This window comes from Trichosurus vulpecula, chromosome 5 (genome assembly GCF_011100635.1).
Source record: "Trichosurus vulpecula isolate mTriVul1 chromosome 5, mTriVul1.pri, whole genome shotgun sequence".
NCBI lineage: Eukaryota > Metazoa > Chordata > Mammalia > Diprotodontia > Phalangeridae > Trichosurus > Trichosurus vulpecula.
The window spans coordinates 308,001,438-308,025,232 of NC_050577.1; the positions used below are offsets into that span (position 1 = coordinate 308,001,438).

General features: G+C 50.4%; 1 protein-coding gene across 1 annotated transcript in view; it reads right to left on the bottom strand.

The window, feature by feature from the left end:
- TBC1D22A (TBC1 domain family member 22A) overlaps positions 1-23,795 on the bottom strand; it is a 323,593-nt gene that overhangs the window by 78,037 nt on the left and 221,761 nt on the right. Inside the window, exon 11 of the mRNA XM_036761386.1 lies at positions 21,598-21,725. Coding sequence (XP_036617281.1) covers positions 21,598-21,725 — 128 coding nt within the window. The remainder of the gene's footprint in view (positions 1-21,597; positions 21,726-23,795) is intronic.

Below are 23,795 nucleotides of genomic sequence, written 5' to 3' on the forward strand. Positions count from 1 at the left end.
CTGGTCACTGCTCCCTGTGGCTTTCCTGTTGCCATGGCCACCAAGGACTGGGGTGGAGGGAGTGGGGAATGAAGGGCAGTCCTAGAAGGAGGTGGGTAGGACTTGGCATCAGGAGCCCTGTTTTCAAATTTTGGATCTGCCACATGAAGGGGAATGGCCACTCTAACCTACAGGCTTCCCTCCTACCCAGGAGTCCTACAGTCACAGCTCACAGGACTTGTCAGGAAGGCACCTTGGACTTGGACTCACTTTTCATCTTATTTTGATGATATCTTTCACTTTTCTATCACTTCCAGTTCTGAACAGGTTCCCCTCAAATCCCAGGCCCACCTCGCCCATGCCCCCGGCCATCCACTATTCCAAGAGGTGTACCTTGTAGCACATATTTAAAAAGAAAGGTGATGGTGCTGCCCACACAGCCCACATGCCCACATGGCCAATGGCTCCTCATTACCTGCACTATAAATGCCAAAGCCGTTCAGTCAGGCCTCCCCAAAATGAACCTTCTCCTCCATTCAGGCCAGGGGACCCCGTGCCCCACCAAGATCCCCCTCAGCTTTCCTGCCCCAGCTCATGGCTTGATCCAACCTCACCCAACTGGGCAGCCAGATCTCCACCTTCCTCTGTCTCCTTCACAGAGCTCTGGCTGTGGGAGGTATCACTAAATGTGGGTGCATCAAACTGAATTCATTTTGATGATGTAAAATCCTAATTCAAGTCACAGCCAAGAAGACTCAATTTCATTTTCCTAATTTAAAAGCACAGTTTCCTTCTATCTGTAATACAACTTCAGTATATAGTCCTCATAACTGGTCTCACTTCCTAACTCTGTTTATTTGCCTTCTTAAGAGTATTTACTTTCAGACACAAATCCATAGCGCTAATAAGGCCGATTATATACATGTCCCCATCTCCACAGACAGCTTTTAGAGACACAAACTGACAGGTCTGAGAATTGATGCTAAGCATTTATCAGAAGTTTAATGGGACTGATAGGCTGTCTGAACACTAGCTCCTGCTGAGTAAAGTAGTTTGCTACATTTTAAATCATAGAATCACAAAATGATGCTCTTGGAGCTGAGGGGGAGCTGGAAGATCACCAAGTCCAGATGTCCCCAGTGGGAGAAATGCCACAGGTGAACCAAGTTGAGATGGCCTCTTCCCAAAAGTCTAAACACCTCTGCTACTAAGGACCATCAGAAATGCAACGTCATAAACTCAGTTTAAACAGATTTCTAATTAAAATTATCATTAAAGAGGCTTATAAAATAGGCAACGAATTACTTTTTATATTTTTAAACCATTTTAGAGTCTGATTTATTAAAATGAATTTTGAAATCACCCCTCCTTCCTGTCCCCAATCCATCCATACATTTCTTATGAAAACGTCTAGGATGAGACCCAGAGCCCACTCCGGGAAATAAAGCTCTCGTTGCTTCTGGGCAGTTAAGAATGCTATGCCCACACAGGATGCACATGCTACAGCTCTACAAGACCCAGAAAGCCAATGGCCTCAAGTTGGGGTGATAAGCCTTCACACTAGTTGCACACTACCGTGCCAGGTAGGTGGACGAAGATAAGGGAAGGGACCCAATAATGAGAAGTCAGAAAACCTGGAGTAAAAAGAATCCCAGCTCTGCATTGACAAGGTGCATGAATGGACAAGTCACTTGACCTCTAGGCCTGATCGTACCACAAGAGGCCTGAACCACATGCCCTGTGAGGTCCTTGCTTCAAAAGCACCTTGCTCTGACCTTGTATGTTTGAAGAATCCCCCCTAGTCTGGCAGACTAATGGTTTTCCTGAGGCACAATCACTTGACCAGCAGACCAGGGAACCAACCAGAACCTCCAGGGCTCTAACATCCTCTTGGAGGTCCCAGTGGATGGGGCAAGGTCAAGCTAATCAATCTCTCACCCAAAGCTCCTAGGACGACAGCATCCCTGGAGTCACCGAAGGTCTTTTGGCATGTCTAAATTGGGCCAGAAATGGCTCCCTCGGGAGGGATATCTGCCTGATGGTGAGGCCTTGGCCATTGCTCGGTTAAGCAAGTCCTCCTCCTCCCAAGAGCTGAGCTCCGTTCTTTTATTCCTTTGGGTAGCCTTGCTCACGGCACAGAGTGACTAAAGTGTCGCTTCCCTTTGATCCAGAGATTCCATGGAGGAGACCACTGATGAGAAGAAAGTCCTCATATGCACACAATAGTTATTGTGACCGCAAAGAACTAGAGACAAAGTAGATTGCCCTCAATTGGGACACATCACAAACCGGTACATGAACGTAAGCTATAAGGAATGATAAATGTGAGGAATTCTGGGAAGCGTGGAAAATCTACATAGACACACACAGAGCCAAGAAAACATGTACACGCCTACAACAAGGTCAGTGGAAAGAGCCACAAAAGAAAAAAATCATCCCAAGTGGAGGCTGCAAAATTCTACAGAATCAGCAGGGCTTGGAAGAAGAGAGAAGAAAGGCCGCCAGCCTGGCCCTTTGGAGAGGTGCACATTCACAATGGCGCGCAGTGCACGTATTTTCACTTTTTCAACGTCCTGATCGTCCATGCTGATTATTTTTACTCCTTTTTTCTAATCTTTAAAAAAATACTATTTGAATGGCTATCAGTGGAGAAGGTATACTAGGGGAAGCAGTGATGATGAAAAAAAAACCAAAGCCTTCTGCATAAATGACGCATATACAATTCGTTTTGAAAACAAAACTACGTTGGCTTTGAACAATTTCACGTCTGTCCATACACCAGAGCACGAGGAGGTCAGAGACCTCACAGCAGGGCTGGCTCCATCAATGGAAGCTCGATAAAGTCACGATGTCAATGCCAGAAGGGCTTGAGCAGCAGATGAGAGCACTGAAGCCCAGAGAGGGAAAGGGACTTGGCCCATACCCACATGGCCTGAGATCTCCTAAGAAGATGAAACATGGGTTTCCACATTTCCACAATTCCTCAAAGATGGGGGTCTCTGGTGGGCGGGCACTCCCTCAGCCCACACCAAGCCAAGGGGCCCTCTCAGACTCTAGAATACCCCACATCTCCTGATGGGCCCACCTCGGCCTGGAAGGAGGCCCCTTGGACTGACCAGGCTTGATGAGACTGGCCTCCATAGGGGCTTCTAAAACCTCAGACTCATGCTTAAAAGAGGCATCAGCTACATAATTCATGAAACACGTGGTGCAATGACCAGCTGCCCTTGAGTTTCACAGAACCTCAGAGCCAGAAGGGCCTCCAGACGACTTTTAGACCAGGCCAGGGGTTCCGTAAATGGGGAGGAGAGGAGAAGTATAAATAACTGCATTTTAATGCTGTTGGTTTCCTTTGTGAGCCAATATATTTCACTCTATACATACAAGACTGTGAGAAGGGGCACATAACCAGCTTGCCAGAGGGCTCTACTGAACAAAATACATGTTAGGAAATACTGATTTAGGCCAACACCCCTCCAAAGCAGGAAGAGACTGGCAGCACATGTGAGGAGGGGTCCTCCAGCCTCTGCCCTCATTCCACAGTTGAGGAGGCCTAAAAGCATCCTTTTGGCTGCTTGGGGAGGTTACAATCAAACTCCAGAATATTCTGCAGCTGTTCCCAGGCCCCCAGGCAGCAGGAAGGCCAGGGGCTTTCTGGAAACTGCAGTATTCTGCTATGGCTGGTATCAGAAACTAAAAATGACCAATAGAGGAAGCCGGCCCTCAAAGCTGGGACCAAGCAAGCTACAGCTTCCCCCTGACTTGTCTGATGGAACGGCCTGTTTTTAGCTTTCTTTGAGAAGGAGACATGGTTTTGCAGACAGAGTAGAATGTATTTTTATCTGACAAAATGTTTCGCTGAGAAGTCACACAAACTATTAGAGGGATTGTTATGGAATTAAAAATTGACCAATAAAATAAGGAACAGGAAGAAAAAGCAATTGGAAGAGTTCTACTGGCATTACAATTTTATTTCCATAAAAGCCCCCCAAATACTGAGCTCAGTATTTGGACCGGCCATCCAAGCATGTGGAAAAGAGCCACACATTTAGTAGACTGTTGCCTCAACAGGGGGCTACAGTGAAGGGCGCCTTAGAAGAGGGAGTTCACTGTCAAGTTCCGGTGAGGGCATGAGCCCTCCAAGAGCAGGCAGGTGACAGCCCACTGTCCTCTGCTCTCCTTTTAGGAAGGGCACTGACAAGCTGAAGCATGCCCAGTGAAGGGAGAAACAAGATAGAGAAGAGATTCCAATTCACGGCTCGGGAAAGGAATAAAGGCTGGGGGCATCCAGCCTGGCAGAGAAAAGACTTCTGGGGTGCAGAGCAGCTGTCTGTGAGGCCAGCAGGTCTTCGTGGCCAGGGACAGATGAGACTTGCCCTACTCAGCACCAGAGAGCAGAACGATGAGCGAACAATGGACAAGCTCCCAGGAGGCCAACGGAAGGGTCTCCACGTGAGACAACCGGGCTGCCTGCAGAGGGGTTTCAGCACTGAAGGTTGGACAGAAGAGTCGGGGGATCACCCAGAGCAGAACGGGCTGCCTCCAGATGTCCGCTGGCTTCTCCATCACTGGAGGCCTTTCAGCAGCATCTTGGGTCTGAGGAGCCCAGCAGACCTGCGAGGGGTCCCCCTTGAGCCCTGTGTCCAAAGAACATGGTGGCCCCTCCAGAGCCCAGCTGCAGCGGCCTCCTTCGCTGGTGCTAATTGACTGCTCTCTCGGGCCTGGCTGCCAGCAGCCATGCTAATGAGGTTTCCAAAAGAGGCTGCAGAACAAAGATCTGAGAGCTGATCTAAGTGCAGCCCACTAAATGACACTCTAGAAGCTGTCGACAAAAGACCTCATTGTGTTTCCCGTTGCCAGGCAGCAGCAGCTTACATAGACACCCATCAAAGAACTTTAAAGTCATAACGAAGATTATATTCATTACGAATTTTGAAAACAGTGCCTATAAAATGCTCCTCAAATTACTCTGCCTGCCTCCAAGGACAATTTTCTGCACTCTCGGCAACCAGGGAAGATTTCTGTTCTCTTGTCGTTTGGCCATTGGTGTTTGAACGTGAAAAACCTCCCCCAGCCTGGCTAAGGGATTTCATTTGTTCAGTGGGGACAGAGACGGTACTGACCTCAGGGGCGAGGGCAGAGAGCCTTGGTGAGATGGTGTCCGTGGACCACAGCTATGGGACGCACTCTGTCCCTCCAGCCCGGACTGAATGTCGTGGGTCATATCACTTAACATCTGGACCCTCAGCTTGCCCGTCTGTAAAATGAGGCAGCATTTGACCACCCTCCCAGGTCCAAATCTATGGTCCTGTGAAGCATTAAGGAAGCTCCAAGTAACTAAAAATCTCTCCGACTCTCAGCTCCCTTATCTCCGAAGACATTATCGACCCCCCTCACGCACACACATACCCCCAGACTGGGTCTCTGTCACTTGGGGGCAAAGGTGGCATTTGCTGCATTTCCCATGTGACACCTGGGAGCAGAGGAACGGCGCGGGGAGCCAGCCTGGAAGCCAACAGAAAACCACTGTCCGAGCAGCAGAGGAGTGTGACCCCCCAAGCGGCCACCAGGTGGCGCTGCTCCCAAGCCGCCGGCCAAGCATCTCATCTGAGCCTGCATCCCAGCACCTGGGCCAGCTCCCCAAGAGCTGTGGAGGCGGCAGCTAGAGCTGGGGACAAGACCACCCCCCAACCTGCGCAGCCCCAGGCCACCTCCAGCTCTCACCACGTCCCTGGCTCAGTGACGTGGGGCTCGGCAGTGGAGATCAGAGGAATGGCAAGGAAACTACCCCAAATCATCTGACTCCAGGGCCGGTGCTCTACTCGCTGCCCCTTGCCCCAAATATCAACAAGGCGGCCCAGAGATTTCTAGGGGCAGCTCAGAGAACTGGGCCTCGGGTCAGGAAGACCTGAGTTCAAATCCAGCCTTAGACACTTGCCAGCTGGGCGACTGCGGGCAAGTCACTTAGTCTCTGCCTACCTCAGTCTCCACAACTGTGAAATGGAGCTGCCTTGGGGGAACAAGCAAGACCACATTTGTGAAGTATTTAGCACAGTGCCTGACACACAGCGGGCATTCTATAAACGGCGATTCCCTTCCCATCTACCTTCCACGGTCGTTGTCAGGATAAAACAAGATTTCTGTAAAGTATTTGTATGAAGCACCACACGAATGCCAGCAATTACGACTGTTATTACTAGACCCCCATACCCAACACACTGTGCCCCGGGCTTTATCGCCCCAAAGGAAAGGAAAGGGAAGTGTGCCCAGCGCTGCTCCAGGGAGTGCACAGGTCTCACCACTGCCCCGCCCCGTCCACCCTCCCAGCACCCGGGGGTACCAAAGAGTCAAAGGAGGGCCCCCCCACCCCAGTGCATCAGGACAACCCAAGGTGGGGTCCTCTTCTCCATCTGGCCCTCAGCTAAGACGGTCTCAAGCTGCGGATTCCGGCCAGGCCTCTTCCTGACTGGCACTGGCCAGCAGACGGTCTCAGTGGCGAAGCTTCTGCCTTCTCCCTTTCTTTAGTCAAATCAATGGCAGGCCAGGGATCCTTTCCAAGGGCAAAGGCAGGGATGGGCCATTGGCATGCCATGGCAGCCACCATGCACACTGCCTCTCTCCCCCCAACTGCAGTCTTGGCCATGCCCTGCTGAACACTCATCTACCCACCAGCCTGGATATGCTGAATCTTCTCTTGGTGAAATCCTTCCCAGGCCAACCATCATCTGTGCACATTTCTGGAGGTGGGAAGGCAGGAAACACTCAGGACCTCAAATCATGAAGTGCTTATGAAAAAGAATGTGGGGAGTAGGGGCCTATCTCTTCTATGAACAGGATTCATCAGGCTCGAGCCACTGGGTTCCACTGGGAAGGTGCTGTGCCAATGGGTCAGTGCAGAGAAGCCTCGCCCACCACAGCTGGCCACGGATCTGGAGGATCTGGAAAAGGGTCCCATGGCTTAGCTCAGGGTCCAGCTCCTTCTCGTGCCTGCTTTGCTGATTCAGCCATGGTTATTTCCTTCTTCAAAACAACTGTCACTGCCTTGTGCGTCTGACCCAGTCTGGGGCAGTGGGGCAAACTCGAATAGAAACCGGGTTGCTAATCTGGACATAAGGATCCCATGCCACACTGGTCAGTCTTAAAATGCCATATTATGTCTGTTTTCTTGTATTGAACATCCCCCAGTTACATTTAATCTGGTTCTGGCCTCGTGACCAGCCACTGGAGGCCTCTGGTCTGAGGAATCGTCCCAGGAGAACCAGCCCTTAGCACAGTGCCTGGCACACAGTCAGCAAATGCTGACTGACTGACTACAAGTTCCTTGAGGCCAGGGCTTCACTCCTGTTGCTGCATCCCAGCGCTTGGCACATGGAGGTGGCTTCACACATGAAACATGACACGGGAAAGACTGGGGAGTCAGGACCTGAGTTCAAAGTCTGGTTCTGGTGCTCACCGGCTGTGGCGCCAGGGCTGGGTGGACGTTCCTGTTTCCTTACTGAGAATGATCCCCACGGCCCGAGCCCACTTCTGCTGCCAGCACACGCCACACTCATGGGAGCTGTGATTACTGTATTTTTGGCAAACTTGTTCCCCACCCCCCTGGGCATCGGAGTCCTTAGTTGTTAAAAACGGGGAAACTGGACAAGGCAATTTCTGAGATCCCCTGTAAAGCATAATACCAGACACTTCCCGTCTTCTAAGCCCACCCAAGACAAGGCCCACGGACAGAAGAAATGCACAAGGACCTTAGAGAGCATCTGATCCAATCTCCCTGCTTCACAGATAAGGAAACTGAGGCACGTCAGAGGAAGGGATCTGCCCAAGTTCACACCAGGAGCAAATGCTCCGATGGACCTTCCGGTGCAGACAGCTTTTGGAGCACGGCTCTCAAAAGCCCCTGGACCAGAGGACATGTCGTGGCACCGTGCCATCCTGGTACGGGAGGAGGGAGCCCAAAGCACAGGAACAACGTCCTGGGCCCAGGGGGAGGGGGCTGCCAGGCAGAGAAGAGAAACTCTCAGGAGCCCCAGCCCCTCCTCGCCCTCTTCCCTCTCTGGCCCTTCTACTGCTCCTCCTTCACAGGAAGGAGGAGGCGAGCCTCACAGGGCATAACAGCTGGTACCCAGAGTGGACGACGGCTGGCGTCATCAAAGCTAGCACTTCCATAGCGCTTTAAGGCTCGCAAAGGCCTGGACAATGACTTGATCGTCACAACCCACAACCCACCTCCCATCACCCCCATTTCACAGCTGAGGAAACTGAGAAAGACAGGGCAAAGCGACTCACCCAGGGTCACACAGCTAGGAAGTGTCTGAGGCCAAATGGGAACTCAGGAACTCAGGTCTTCCTGACTCCAGGCCCAGTGCTCTGTCCACAGAGCCACCAGCTGCCTTCATCATGAAAAACCCAATGAAGTCTTCTATCTGTGAACCCCCCAAACGTGCTAAATCCATAGTGGATCCAGGAGCATTCACCAGGAAAGTGGAGTCCATTCCCATCTCTCAGAGTGGTCTGGATGAAGCGTGCCTTAGCATTTGCCAGGGCCAGCTCCAGCTCAGCTCCTCATGTCCCTGCTCTGTGTGTGTGGCGGGGGGGTGAGGGAGGAGAGGGAGGGGGGAAGGAGATGGGGAGAAGGGAGGCTTTGAGACACTGGGTATGTATGGAGGGGTGGCATGCCATGAGGGGCAGGCATGGGAGTTCTTAATTAAAATGAACACCAATGGGCTAATGGGCATCACTAGAAAGTAATTCATAAACACCGCAGGATAAACGAATAATCTGAGATTTTCTTTTCTAAAAACCATCCCAAGGTCAGAGAAAATGCAAAGATGGTAATCCATCTCCCCTGAGTGCCAGCTTCTCCTCTGCCAAGGACATGGAGGATCCCCATTCTGTAGAAGAAGTCTACCCCTTGGCATCTATGTGATATGTGTACACAGCGATGTGTGGGCATGGCCACCGTGCCGCCAAGTCCCCGGCTGATGGGAAGCTGACAGAACCAGAATGTTTGAACTGAAAAAGGCATTTATTTCCCTGTCTGGTTGCAGAGCAGCCTCAGTCGAAGGCGGTCCCATCTTCTTCTGGCAATCCAAGCCCATGGATTTCCCGAGGGAAGGAAAGTGACTCGCATTTCGGGGGAGAATGAGCAGCTGCCCCTTGTCTCTCCAGCCCTCGCTCAGTGTGGCCTTTCAGAAAATCTACAGCCTGGATTATTTTCCTGCCTTTGAGGAAGGGATGGATCCCAGTGGCATCTGTAGGTATTTGCATGACATCCCTTTTGTTTGGAAAATCCTTCCCAGAGCCCTCAGCTGCTTTCCATGGCTTGGAAGAAGGATTAGAGTAAATCCACACCATAACAGGAACCATTTCTTAAGCACGTCTGTGCAATCACTCCTTGGTAACTGGCCAGGGAGGGCCTCTCTGAGAAGGAGTTGCCTGATGTTCACAGGACCCCAGAGTCCTTGGGAAAGGAGTCAGGGAGGCCCCAACAGGTGGCAGCTGGACACATCCAGAGCTGGGCCCAGCTCTGGGTCAGGGCCCCTGGCCAGCACTTCCTCAGTCCATCGAAGGTCAGTGAGTCCAGCAATAATCCTCCAGGCCAGCCAATTCTGCTTCCTTGGAGTCAGAAGTGTTCAGACAGCCAACAGCTCTTCGGCCCCCAAAGAGGAATCCCGATGCGCAGCTTCATTTCTCAAAGAAGATTCTGGTTCAAGGTCAAAGGTAATGCTTCCTCTGGAAAGGTCAAAGAGCTATTCTGGCCTTTGGGAGGCCTCCGCTGGGGGTGGGTTACATTCAGTGCTGAGGCCAAGGCCCAGGCCATCAGCATCCCTCTCACACTTTCTCATATTTCCACATACACTACAACAGACCTGGAAGGTTTGGTAGCAAATCGCACTTCATTGTGAATAACAGCTTCCAATGAAATCCCTCTGGGCCCATCTCACTGTCCCACCTCGGTTGCAACAGCACAGTTACAAAGGAAATGTTCATGATGCAGTCATCTGCACATATCACTCCTGTGCTCAAACACCCCCTATGGCTCCCCACCGCCTGCCAACTGAAGGTCCTGCCCTCTCCATTTAGGGAGACCCACCTCCCATCATCCCCCCCCCCATGCTCCAGCTTTCAGCTGAACTGGACTCCTCCCAGTGCTGGATGAAGGCCAGCTCCAGGCCTCTGATCCCACCGTCACTGACTCAGGTTCGCTCCAAGGACCCCAGCTCCATCACTCGAATTGTGGCTGTCCTTCCAAGTCTATCTTAACTCTACCACCTTTTCCCAGTCTCCCCAAGAACAGAGAAGAGGGCAATGCACAAGGCAGGGCACCAAGAAGCATCTTTTGGCTCAATGCACAATCAGAGGTTGTGCAGAGGGGATTCAGCTACCTTCAGAGGGAAGTCCACCAACAGCTGATTGAGAACCGGTTTGGGGGCACACAGGGGGGCTCCTGCTCCAAGACTGGTCACTGCCAGTCCCTTTGACTTGAGATGCTACAGTCCCATAGTTTCTTCCTCCCTCCCATGGTGTCATCCATTATGTGTGGGCCACTCCTAGGCCTGTAGCACATCAGGATGGGCAGTTACTCTTCTCCATCCTAGGTCTGAAGGTAAGGTTGGAGCTTTTCATTTTTTAAACACTGGAATCTAAGCATTCTGAGAATATGTAAGATGGAAAACCCCACTGCCATATGCAGACCCTGGCATCTGGGGGATGTCTCCACAGGCTGCCCACACACTATCAGAGAACAGAAGGTGCGGAGGAGCAAGGCTGCCCTCATCAGTTGGTTTTAAAAATGGTCTTTCAGCTTGGCAGTCTGGGGAGTGAGGGCCCTTCATCAGAGACAACTCAACACACTGCTGGATAGATCTGACCCCATGGCACCTCACTAGGTCACTTCAGACCAACTGAGGACTGGGTGGCTTCCCTGGGTGACACCAAGTGACCAGAGAGATATTGTCGGCTCCCCCAAGATGGAGCGATAATCGTGTGTGACCAAGTAATACTCCCTGGTTACCCATGTGTCTGGTGAGAGGTCTGGGGCTGGCCAAAAAGGAAGGATGACTAAACACACTCTCTCTGAAAGCCGCATTCCAGGGGGAGCACTCCCTGCCCTGGGCTCAGCAGGCAGATTTCTGAGTAACTCACCCTCTGCTTGAGCCCACTCACAACCCCCCAACTGGGGAAGGGAGGTGATCCCACCCACAACCCCCTCGGCTGAGGAAGGGAGGTGAGCACACCTACAACCCCCTCAGCTGAGGAAGGGAAGTGAGCCCACTCACAACCCCCCAGCTGAGGAAGGGAGGCGAGCACACCCACAACCCCCTCGGCTGAGGAAGGGAGGCAAGCCCACCCTCAACCCCCCAGCAGAGGAAGGGATGTGAGCCCACTCACAACCCCACCATGCTGAGAAAGGGAGGTGAGCCCACCTACTGTCAGCAAAACTGTCCTTGGCAGCTGCCAAACCTCACTTCTACCTGTATCCCTCAATGGGGTTTTCTTTCCTACATGGGATTAAAAATATTGTCCACATGTTTTAACTGCAGCCCTGAGAACTTCACTTTAGTCACAGCACAACAAATTCAAAAGCTAAACAAAACTCATGCCACTCTACGTTGTCTTCACATGTCTTGTGACACACTGCTTCAGTCGCCAATCCTGTCTGTTAGTATATGAAAGGGTCTAGATTTTAGGTTGTGGTTTTTTTGTTTTGAACATTTACTGGGAAAAAGTACACATTCAGCCAAATGGTAGTGAGTGCCAAGTACTTCAGGAAAGATGGGCAATGTGTTATGCTACTGACAAAACACAAAGAGCGCACCTCAAATGAAGTTTCGCTCATGGCCTATTACGCTGATTTTAAATCCACAAGCCAAAGTCTTTCTCCGTGACGCCACTTCCTACATAACGAGGCACACGGTCAGGGTGCGACGTGACCAGAAGAGCTGCAGCTGCTCCGTTTTATTGAGTCTAACAAGAAGCAGACCTGGAGACGAATGAAACGGCTGATCTCAAGACTTCTTTCTATTGTACGTCCCCAACTATCCAATATTATCTTAAAAAGTAAATGCTCACAGTTACTTGATGCATTACAGAACAAACCCTAGGTTTCCATTTAACTGCCGATTCAGAAGCCATCTTCCCCTTCCCTCATCTTCTGTGTCTGCAGTGTTCATTTCTCCTGTTACAACATACAATCAAGGGATCGTGAACTTAAAAAAATACCATCCGGGGGAGGAGCCAAGATGGCTGGAAAGCAGGGACTTGTGTGATTTCCCCGCCAGGTCCCTCGAAACACCTATAAAAAATGGCTCTGAATAAATCATAGAACTGCAGAACCCAAGGAATAGCAAAGGGAAGCAGGGCTCCAGCCCAGGACAGCCTGGATGGTCACTGGGTGAGGTCTATTGCGCACGGAGCTCAGAGTGGAGGGAAGCAGAGCCAAGTATGGGCGGCGGCAGGACCAATGAGACAGGGAGCTGGGCAGAACAGGCCCTAGAGCCCTGAATCAGTGAGCTGTGGCAGTTACCAGACTTCTCAACCCACAAACACCAAAGACAACAGAGAAGGTTAGTGGGAAAAGCTGTGCGGGATAGAGTGAAAGGAGTGTGCAGTTGGCCACCATCCCAGGGGCAGCGGCAGGGAAGTGCAGCTACAGAACTAGAACTGTGGTTGCTTCCAGCCCCAGGCTCACCTGCTGGGAGGAATTAAATGGCAGATCAGAGCGGGAGTGCAGAGCCTGCTGAAGATCTGAGTCCATTCCGGGTTGGCGGTTCTTGAGGAAGGAGGAGTGCTGGTGTGGCAGAACTGGCTGTATAGAAATAGCTCTGAAAACAACAGTGCATCCCCTCAAGCTTGGAACATAGAACCCTCTAGTCTACAAGCAGTCATACCCCGACTAATAACTCAAGGGTCAAGTAAGCTGGCTGGGAATATGAACAGGCAGCGAAAATGCACTCAGATTCAGTCTCAGACTTTGGAATCTTTCTTTGGTGACAAAGAAGACCAAAAAATACAGACAGAAGAAGTTAACAAAGTCAAAGAGCCTACAACAAAAGCCTCCAAGAAAAACATGAAACTGGTCTCAGGTCATGGAAGAGCTCAAAAAGGAGTTGGAAAAGCAAGTTAGAGAAGTAGAGGAAAAGTTGGGAAGAGAAATGAGAAGGATGCGAGAAAACCATGAAAAACAAGTCAATGACTTGCTAAAGGAGAACCAAAAAAATACTGAAAAATATACTGAAGAAATAAAAATAGACTAACTCAAATGGCAAAAGAGCTCCAAAAAGCCAATGAGAAGAAGAATGTCTTGAAAGGCAGAATTACCCAAATGGAAAAGGAGGTCCAAAAGACCACTGAAGAAAACACTACCTTAAAAATTAGATTGGAGCAAGTGGAAGCTTGTGACTTTATGAGAAATCAAGATGTTATAAAACAGAACCAAAGGAATGAAAAAATGGAAGACAATGTCAAATATCTCACTGGAAAAACCACTGACCTGGAAAATAGATCCAGGAAAGATAATTTAAAAATCATTGGCCTACCTGAAAGCCATGATCAAAAAAAAGAGCCTAGATATCATCTTTCAAGAAATTATCAAGGAGAACTGCCCTGATATTCTACAGCCACAGGGCAAAATAGAAATTGAAAGAATCCATCGATCGCCTCCTCAAAAAGATCCCAAAAAGAAAACTCCTAGGAATGTTGTTGCCAAATTCCATAGCTCCAAGATCAAGGAGAAAATACTGCAAGCAGCCAGAAAGAAACAATTTGAGTATTGTGGAAACACAATCAGAATAACACAAGATATGACAGCTTCTACATTAAGGGATAGAAGGGCTTGGAATACGATATTCCAGAGGTCAGTGGAGCTAGGATTAAAACCAAGAATCACCTACCCAGCAAAACTGAGTATTATGCTCCAAGGCAAAATATGAACTTTCAATAAAAGAGAGCACTTCCAAGCTTTCTCAGTGAAAAGACCAGAGCTAAATAGAAAATTTGACTTTCAAACACATGAATCAAGAGAAGCATGAAAAGGTAAACAAGAAAGAGAAATCACAAGGGACTTACTAAAGTTGAACTGTTTTGTGTACATTCTTAGTTGGAAAGAAGATGTATATGATTCATGAGACCTCAGTATTAGGGTAGCTGAAGGGAATATGCATATATATATATATATATATATATATATATATATATATATATATATATATATGTGTGTGTGTGTGTGTGTGTGTGTGTATGTGTATATATATATATACACATATGTGTGTGTATGTATATATGTATGTGTGTATACATATAGACAGAGGGCACAGGGTGAGTTGAATATGAAGGGATGATATTTTAAAAAAATCAAATTAAGGGACAAGAGATGAATATATTGAGAGAGGCAGAAAGGGAGAGATAGGATGGGGTGAATTATCTCACATAAAAGTGGCAAGAAAAAGCAGTTCTGTTGGGAGGGAAGAGGGGGCAGGTGAGGAGGAATGAGTGAATCTTGCTCTCATCAGATTTGGTCTGAGGAGGGAATAACATACATACTCAATTGGGTATCTTACCACACAGGAAAGAAGAAGGAAGAAGATAAAAAAAGGGGGATGATAGAAAGGAAGGCAGATAGGGGGAAGAGATAATCAAAAACAAACACTTTTGGAGAAAATTCAATAAAGGGGGATAGGTTAGGAAGGAGCAAAATATAGTTAGTCTTTCACAACATGAATATTGTGGAAGGGTTATACATGATACGCATGTGGCCTATGTTGAATTGCTTGCCTTCTTAGGGAGGGCGGGTGGAGAGGGAAGAGGGGAGAGAATTTGGAACTCAAAGTTTTAAAAACAGATGTTCAAAAACAAAAAAAAAGTAAAGTTTTTGCATGCAACTAGGAAATAAGATACACAGGCAATGGGGCGTAGAAATTTATCATATCCTACAAGAAAGGAAGGGAAAAGGGGATGGGAGGGGAGTGGGGTGACAGAAGGGAGGGCTGACTGGGGAACAGGGCAACCAGAATATATGCCATCTTGGAGTGGGCGGGAGGGTAGAAATGGGGAGAAAATTCGCAATTCAAATTCTTGTGAAATCACTGCTGAAAACTAAATATATTAAACAAATTAAATTAAATTAAAAAAATACCGTCCATACCTGGTGCCAGCCTGGACAAGGGCAGGCTTCCACAGTGAGCTCTGATGTAACAACAAACATTTACACAGCTTTGTACGTGCCAGGCGCTGTGCTCAGGGCTATCCAATTCTTACCTCAAACCACCCTGGGAGGGGGAGGCTATTATTACCTCTGCTTTACAGAGGAGCAAAGAGGCAGACAAAGGTTCAGGGACTCATCCAGGCCACACCTGCACTCGGGTCTTCAGGACTCCAGCCCGGCATATCTCTTCTGTACCCCAGCCATCCCAGGCCGTGGGATTTCTGCCCGTATGAAATTACTCCAAGTGGCGCATCACATACTGTCACAATGAGAAGGAAAATCCTGGCACCAGCAACACTGTCTCTTTCTAAAGCCCGCTCCTGACTCCCTGAGAATGTGGCGTTAAATGAAGTGAGGGGGAGGGAGCCCATGAGAGCTGTGCCCATGAGACACCCGGAACTGGTCCTAGCAGAGAAAAGGGCTGAATGACCCAAGGGAGGGAAGCCCACAAGTTGGTGTCCTCAGATCTGGGGGCAAGCCTGGCTCTTCCACGTGGTCCCTGGGTGCCTGCAGGCTCGGCACAGCCTCTGTCTGCCCAGAACCCAGGTTCTCCATGTGTGACCATAAAGGGGAGAGTGAGGGGTTGAGTCAAGTGCCTCCAGCAACCCCTCCAGCTCCATGCTCTCTTCCCAGCCTAAAGACCACGCCCCCACAATGGGTGCCTCAGGTACCCCAAGAGCTTCCAATCACGGTTCTGCTGGTTCCCCAAACTCAAGTCATGGGTAGGAAGTGAGACACTTCACCAGGAGTCCCTGAGGAATACCCCAGACTCCCAGCGTGCCAGGCCTTTGCCAGCCAGTCTAGATGAGCCCACAGTGAAATCTTCACACCTTCCCTGCAGAACTCAGGACTCAACCAAGCCCAGAGTCATGAACAAAAGCCCAGTGACCATGACCTTGGTCCTCAGAATCTCCCCAACCTTCTGACACCACTGTCTACCCGTGTCACCACCGCCTGCCCAGGCCCTGGGCCTGTAACCATGGAGCCATCTTTGGCCTAGACGGGCTTATTCCAGGCTCCAGGCTGAGACCCTGCTCATGCCTCAGCTAAGGGGCTGAGGCCTGGGGCCAGATCCCTCTACTCTCCCCTGCTCTCTGCTCACAATTCCCTCCACACCCCTGAAGGACCAGGGAGACCAACCCAAGCCAAGTTGTCAGCCCTCAAGCCCAATTCCCAGGGTTGGGCTTTCATGCCAAATCACCTCCCTGCCTGTGGGGGCCATCTCTCCACTTGGCTGCCTCTGCTGCTAGGCCCACCACCTACCACTGTCCTGAGTACTCTCAGTGACTGACAGCTGTCACAATGGCCACAGCCAAGGCCATTCCTGATGATAACCCGGAGAGGGAATACGCCACCAACCCAAAGGCACCATGGGGGAGGTCCACTCCTGGGAAAATGAACATTTTTCAGTGAGCCCAGGCAGAGGACGAGTGCCTGGATCACGCAGGCTCACTAAACATCACGTCCCCAGCAAACATTTATCCATTTCTTTGCTCAGAATCAAACACAATGTGAGCCTTTTAGAGAAGAAGCCAATTCATCAAGGAAAAAGGCCACGTCTTCCAAGATGGGCCTGCACAGTCTCCTGCAGAGTCTGGCAGGCTGATCCCTAGCCTGGAATGCTCCAAACCACTCATTCCCCTCAATTGCCACAGCAACAGGCTGGGCCCTGGGGATAGAGAAAAACAAAAAGGAAGCCGTGTGTGTCCTCAAGCGGGCATCACCCTGGGGAGAGTACGGCATGGCCACAGGAAAGGAAATAAAGCACGGTAATTATGTTACACAGGGCCCAGCACCACAAATTCCAAGCTCACATGGCCCCAGTTCTAGCCAAAAAAAAATCACTCTTTGGCCCACATTGCTGAAACCTAGTTTACTACAAGGGAAAATTTCTGAATAGAGCTCATGGCTGTGTCACCTCCCACGCCAGCAAAGGGCCCCTCAAATCCTGCTCTAGCACTAGGGGTAATCGTGCACATTGTCAAGTGCAGGACAATCTATTTCAACACGAAGAAAATGCAAAAAATGCCAAATCCAATTGAGGATTTCTTACAGCTGAGGACAGAGTTGGAAACACTTTGGAGGAAAACCATTTTCTAAAGGCTACCATTGGGATGGGTACTGAGCCAAGTCTTTGTGCCCCCCATTCGTGCTTTCTGTCACGCCTGGGAAAGGAGTGTTAGCCATGGTCCTTTCTCAGGTCCTCCCTTGAGCTCAGCTGGTCACTCTAGCACAGTCCCTCCAGGATCCACGTCTTTATGTTCTTGGTACAATGACGTAACAAGCAGAATTCAGGGCAGGAGGGCAGAGGATCTGATGGACCTCCAGAGAGGTCACCACAGCTCAAATGATGCCAAGTTCAGCATTTAAGCTGTCACTCAGTCCCATGGGAAGAGTGGGGAGGATTCCAAAGAGCCCGACCTCAAATGCAGAAAACCCCTACTGGACTCCCATCAACACAATCATCTCATCCCTCCAAGGGGTCCACCAGAAAGACTCTTCTCTCCTCTGACTGGGCCCTCCCCTCTCAAAGGGAGACATTCTGGAGAAGAGTGGATTCAGGCACTCCATGAGCCGGAAGGTCCCTTCCAGAGCCTGGGTTTAATGAGTTAGTGACTAAACTGGACTTGGAGAGGAAAGCAAAGCCAACCTCACTGATCCATGGGACACATAGAGAAGGAAATTATCTCACAACATTCACCATGAGTTTTCCCAGTTAACTTCTAATGGGTTAAACAGTTACTGAGGCACGTAACACCCCCAGCTAATAAACACTCTAGTTTAGGGGAGAGTAATAACCTGATTGCAATCCTATGATTACCACGTATTTTCATTGCCAAAAGATGCAATACAATTTCATGGTTACTTGGCCCTGTAAGATAGAAATACCCCCACTTTTTAAGATATAAAAAGGCTTCTGACTAGGACACTGTCGGTTCAGAAGTGATTCCATGGTACAAATGACTCCATTCATGCCCAAATTTAATTTCAGGAAAATTAACTCAATAAAGATGCCACAATTGCACTTCACGTTTTAATATCTATTAGGAATTTTAGTGAAGTGATGCAGGGCCAGAGACCATGAGGAGATCCATTTCCTGCCTCCTCAAAATGCGACTGACTTAATACCCAATTTATCCTTAATGGGGACAGCGTTACCAGAGAACTCAGTGCTTAATGAGGGGGCCCATGTCTCCAATAGCATAACCAATGACAAAATCAAGAGCAGCGCCTGCACTTTACGGGATATTACATTCTGCTTCCTGTAACACCACCAAGCTGGATCGATCAGCTCCGAGGCTGACAGCTCCTCCACCCCAACTGTCCAGGGGAAGGAAGGCTTTGCATCCAGGCAAAGGGGCCTGGCCCCCAGGAGCCAGGGGAAGTGGCCGGATGAAATAAGTGTTTCTCCAAGCCTCAGCAGCAGCAGAACTCACAAATGGAACGTTTTTTTAAAAATCACAGAAAAGAAATAAAGAGCCCCAGAGAGAAAAGAACCTATCAACAAATGCATCACAAGCCTGAGTGCACAGTAGGTGAATGTCACACAGCAATGGGAATAGAGCCTGTGCCTTTTCACAATCAATTTAATTTTTAAAAAATTAATGCTAAAAATATTGCTAATATAAAACATGTGCTTAATGGAAGAGGCTTGCCAGCATGAAGCCTAAGCAAGAAAGCAGAGGAGAGTCTCCAAGACAAAAAGGACCCTCTTATGGTACAAACTCTGATTTTATGAAGCTTCCTGGAACCCAAGGATGCCAGAGCTGAGATGGCCCCAGGACAGGGAAGGACAGAGCTGGGCCCGGGGACAGGGAAGGACGGAGCTGGTCCCTGGGACGCAGAAGGACAGAGCTGGGCAGGGCCCCAGGGCTCTAGGCATCAAGACTCTCTGACATCAGCCACTACACAACATGGCAAGGATGTAAGGGTGAAAATGAAGATAGCCCTGCCCACAAGGAGCTTCCATTCTACAGAACACAGAGGAAGAAAAACAAAATACACACAAAGTGAAAACAGAATAATTCTCGAACAGAAACCCTCACTAGGGGATCAGCACGAGCATCTGAGCAGAGCCTTGAAGGCACAGATGGTGCAAGACATGGGGGAGAGGATGGAGGGTCAGCCAGAAGCCCCAAGCGGCAAGAACGTGGTCTGGAGGGGCACAATGTGGAGGGTTCAGAGCCTGTGGTCAACACAGCAGAGGGGAAGGGGAGGAGGGGGGGGGGAGCGAAGGAGGGAAAGGGGGCAGGGGGGGGGAGGGGAAGGTGGGGGAAGTTGGAGGTGGGGAAGCCCCAGCAGTGTCCAAGGCTGCAGAGAGATGTGGACAAGATTGGGAACAGAGAAAAGGCCACTGGATTTGTCAACTGAGACAACCTTGGTGACTTTGCAGAGAACCACTTCAATCCAGTGGTGGAGTGGAAGCCAGATGCAACAAGAGAAGGAACAGTGACGGGTGTATGTGGATGGTTGTGGTTCTAGGAGCTTGGGCATCCCATGGCCACAGGGCAATAGCTTAAGGGCCGAGGGAAGGTGTTTGATGGCGGAAGACCTGGGCAGGTGGAGGCAGAGGCAGAGACAGAGAATAGGAGGCTGAATGTGATCAAGGGCAAGCTGTGGGTGCGAAAGGGAGGGCACGAGGTCAAGGCTATCATACTGGGGCCGTCTCTGGCGTGGACAAAGGCTACTCCTTCAGGCTAGAGAAAAGGAGATGAGGAGGGGGCTCCTGGGCAGAAGCTTGGGTTCTCTCAGCAAAGCTGAAGGGGGAAACGGGGAGCTCTACGGTCCCTGGCATCATTCAGCTGCTTGCCTATTTCTCCCGGCTCATGGGATTCACTGACCCATGAAACACCACTGTATCAAATGGCTTCTTTTCCTGGACACAACCAGTGATGCCAGGCAGGGCCATCTTCATAAACAAAAAGTTTCTTCGGCCATCGGGCCTGTTATGAAATTTTCTTTCTAGGGAATAAAGGTCATTTGTCACAAAAATGCAAAACTCAGAAAGAGGGAAATTCAATCAATCTTTGGGAAAGAAAATACTTCGGGGGCACAGAATTGTTCAGTCACTTATCATACCACCCTTAACAGAAAATGTGGGAAATGGGGCACCTCGTCATCACACTGACCGCAGAGGAGTGTCTAGAGACAAAGAGGGGTGGGGTCTGTGATCAGCAGGATGGAAGGGACTTCTGGGTGGGGCTAAGAACAGGAGCCCCCACATTTCTTCCCAGTGAGTTGGAACAAACGGTTGTTACCTTTCAACATGGGGAACCTCCAACAAAGGCGGGACGTCAGAAAGAGATGGGATCTTAGGGAACAGATAACACCACCAGGCAGTTCTCCGTTCCCCCCTCAGCCACGCTCTCTCCAGGGACTACAGGAAGTATTCCCTCTGCCCCGAGGACACGGATGAGCACCCTGCATACTGGGCACATCCCCACCACCCCCGGCCAATCAAATCTGAAGTGCTGATGACCATGCCACCCAGACAGGCAAGTCATCCTCAGAAAGGATGCCGATGACTGGTGATGAATGGAGTGACATTTGCTCTCCCACTGAATCCCTGGACAACACAGATCCTTTCTAGGTTTAAGTAGCAAGGTGGGTGGAGGGAGACGCAAGGAACCTTCTGTTCTGCTGCCCCATTCCCCCAGACATCTGGTGACCCAGAGCCCCTCTAGACTTTCCCCCCTTAGGCAGTGGGTCTTTGTATCTAGTCAAAGGCCAGGGGCTCTGACAAAGAACATGGGCAGGTAAGATTTTGTCACTGTTCCCTCTCAATGGCCCGAGCAGTCATTCTATCATGGGAATAGGGAGGGGGACTCTTGAGGGCCTAAGTAACTAGCACAGGAGGCCCAAGAAGGGTTAAATGGTGGCTATTATGCCAGATAACATGAGGACCTGTTCTATTAGACACATTCATCCTTCCACCCAGGCTCCAGAATGAACACTGGGGGTAAGGCTGAACAGCAGGCTGTCTGCCAAGGAAGCAGCCCAGGAGACCAGAGAGGGGACAATCCCCCAGCCTCTGCCAGGTCCAGGCCACCCAAAGCCTGACTCTAAAGAGGCCCCAAGAACGGCAGCAAAAAGGGTGAAGGCCCAAGAACCTGAGAACAGTAGGGAGAGGGAACAGTGATTCTGAAGAGGAGGATTCTGGGAAATGGGAGCTGCATTTCAGGTACTGGAGGACTGGCAGTGGAAGAAAGGAGACAGAACAGGAGCGCGGGTGATGCTCGCCCAGGGACACACCAGGCTCTTCCACATCATCAGCTTTCCCCAACAGCAGTGGGGGCCGGCCCCCCGAGGGGATGCTCATCGGGGCAGAAGCTGGACCGGGGAGGCCGCAAGGGGACACTCCTTGGCAGAGAACCATGCGGCCCCAGAGCCCAGAACCAGATCCAAGGAGAGCTCACCTGGTAGGTGTCCCAGAGCCGGACCGTGCAGCGCAGCGGCATCTCCCTCATCAGCAAATTGTTCATCCACCGGAAGGCAAACTGCAGGTATTTCACCTCGTGCTGGTCTAGATGCCGGTGCACTTGTTCTGAAAAGATAGATAAGTAATCAACAGACGGACCAGACATTACTACTGAGAGCCGCTGCCGGCTGAGGGTCACAGAGGGACTGCACTCTGAGCAGGATGTCCAGCACGGCCACCCACCAGCCAGCTGGGCTTGATTCACTTTCCTCCTGGGACCTCTGTCTCTTCATCTATAAAGCAAGACATTTTATACGATCAGATGCTCTCTAAGGCCCTCCCAGCTCTGACCTCCCCTGTTCTAAGGCCCCTCCCAGCCCTGACCTTCCCTATATAAATACATAATTGAAGCTACTTGAACCAAGGGTCAATTCCCCAAAAGCTCACTGAGGAAAGTCAAGCCACTCCGCAGAAGGATGAATGAAGATAGGTTCAGCATCTCCCTGCCCCAACCCCCATGTCCCTCTCTCACTCTGTTGCTGGGGCCAAGAGTCCTTCAGGGGACTGGGCAGATCTTCAGGATGCCACCTTCCAATCTGACGGGAAGTCTGGACAACAGTTGGTAATGAGCAGCCCCTACCCAAAAGTCAGCCCATGTACGCCTCTTTCCCCTCTAAATTCCTAAGAATCTCTCTCTTAAAACGGGTGTCTCAGGAGATAGGCAAAGCAGTGGGCGAGTCTATGGGCCTCTTCATAGCTGCCCCAATGTCCAAATCTTAAAGAAATCGCAATAAAAAGCTCAGAGAGGGAAAAGGCTGGCTCAGCTTCTGCAAGGAAGGCCCAGCTCCACCGAAGCAGGCTGTTCTGAGGTCAAGAGAAGAGATGGGCAGTTGAGATGGAAAGAATCCGTGGCCTGGAAAGAGCCCTGAAGGCCAGGCCAAGGAGTCTGCTCTGTACCTGGCAGGGAATGGGGAGCCACTGCCCATCTCAGAGGGCAGGAGCAGCACGATCAAGCTTTGCTCTGTGCACCTCCCAAGAGCAGGGGGCTCCTCACGTGCAAGCTCATGAGACCTTAAGCCAGGACTGGCTTCCTAGGAACTCCAAAAGGGCTCTGACACCGGGGTGCCGATCAGCGTGAGATTCAACTCTGATGTACACTTGAGAATCACTAGTTTAGAAAATGACTGAATTCACCGAACCAGGAGAGAAAAAAACCCAAGGAAACAATTTCCCATGAACGTGCAGCTTGCTGCTGTACTATGAAAAACAACTGATGATGACAGTTCTGGAAAGAAAATAAGTGAGTCAAAACAAATTACCGGAGGAATAAAGGAACAAGACACAGGAGCCCCACAATTTACATCTTACAAAGGAGAGCTTCCTTCGGCAGCTGCATTTTTTCTGGATCTGTCACAGGAGCCGGGCCTCTCCAAACACCCCATCAGACACCTGCTTCCTCCACTCTCTGCACACAATCTGAGGGCGACTGGATCCTGCAGAGAGGCAAGCCCGACCACTCGTGAGCCCCAACTCCACACCAGGGCATCACGAACAGGGACCCCAGACAAAAACTGCTTTCGCTAACTCAGTCTCGGCAGACACCTGAAATCACAGCCACCCCCCACCTGTCTGAAGTCACACCAACTCTCTTCTGTCTCGCTGAACTCTGACCTCCCCAAAGGGGTGAGGGGCGGGGGGGACCCTGGGCACCATGCTCCAGGCCAGCTCAGCTAATATGGGCTCTAACACTCCATACCTGGAGAGAGGGCTATGATGGGGCAGTCCACACATCATGATTCTCACATTCGTCATGAAGAAAACCAAGGCCAGGGCAGCATGACAGAGAAGAGGGGATCTGGGTCACCTCCGATGACCTGTATGACCTTCAGCACAGCACCCCACCTCTCCAGGCCTCGGTTTCCTCATCCAAAGCCCATCCTGAGGCTAAGCTACCCCGAGTGGTGTGTGTGAGCAAACCCCACAACACATAGCCCCACTATACAGATACGGGCACCTCCAGGGAGGTGAGACTGTGACTGCCCTTCTGATCAAGACCATAAATTCCCAAGAAAGCCAAGCTTGGGGAAGCTTCTTCTGAAGTAGCAGTCAGAAAGGGGGATCGGGGCGCACTAAGGGATTCTGGATGAGGAATAAGGAACAACGGGGTGGCCTGGATCTGTGATGGCAGTGGGGGGA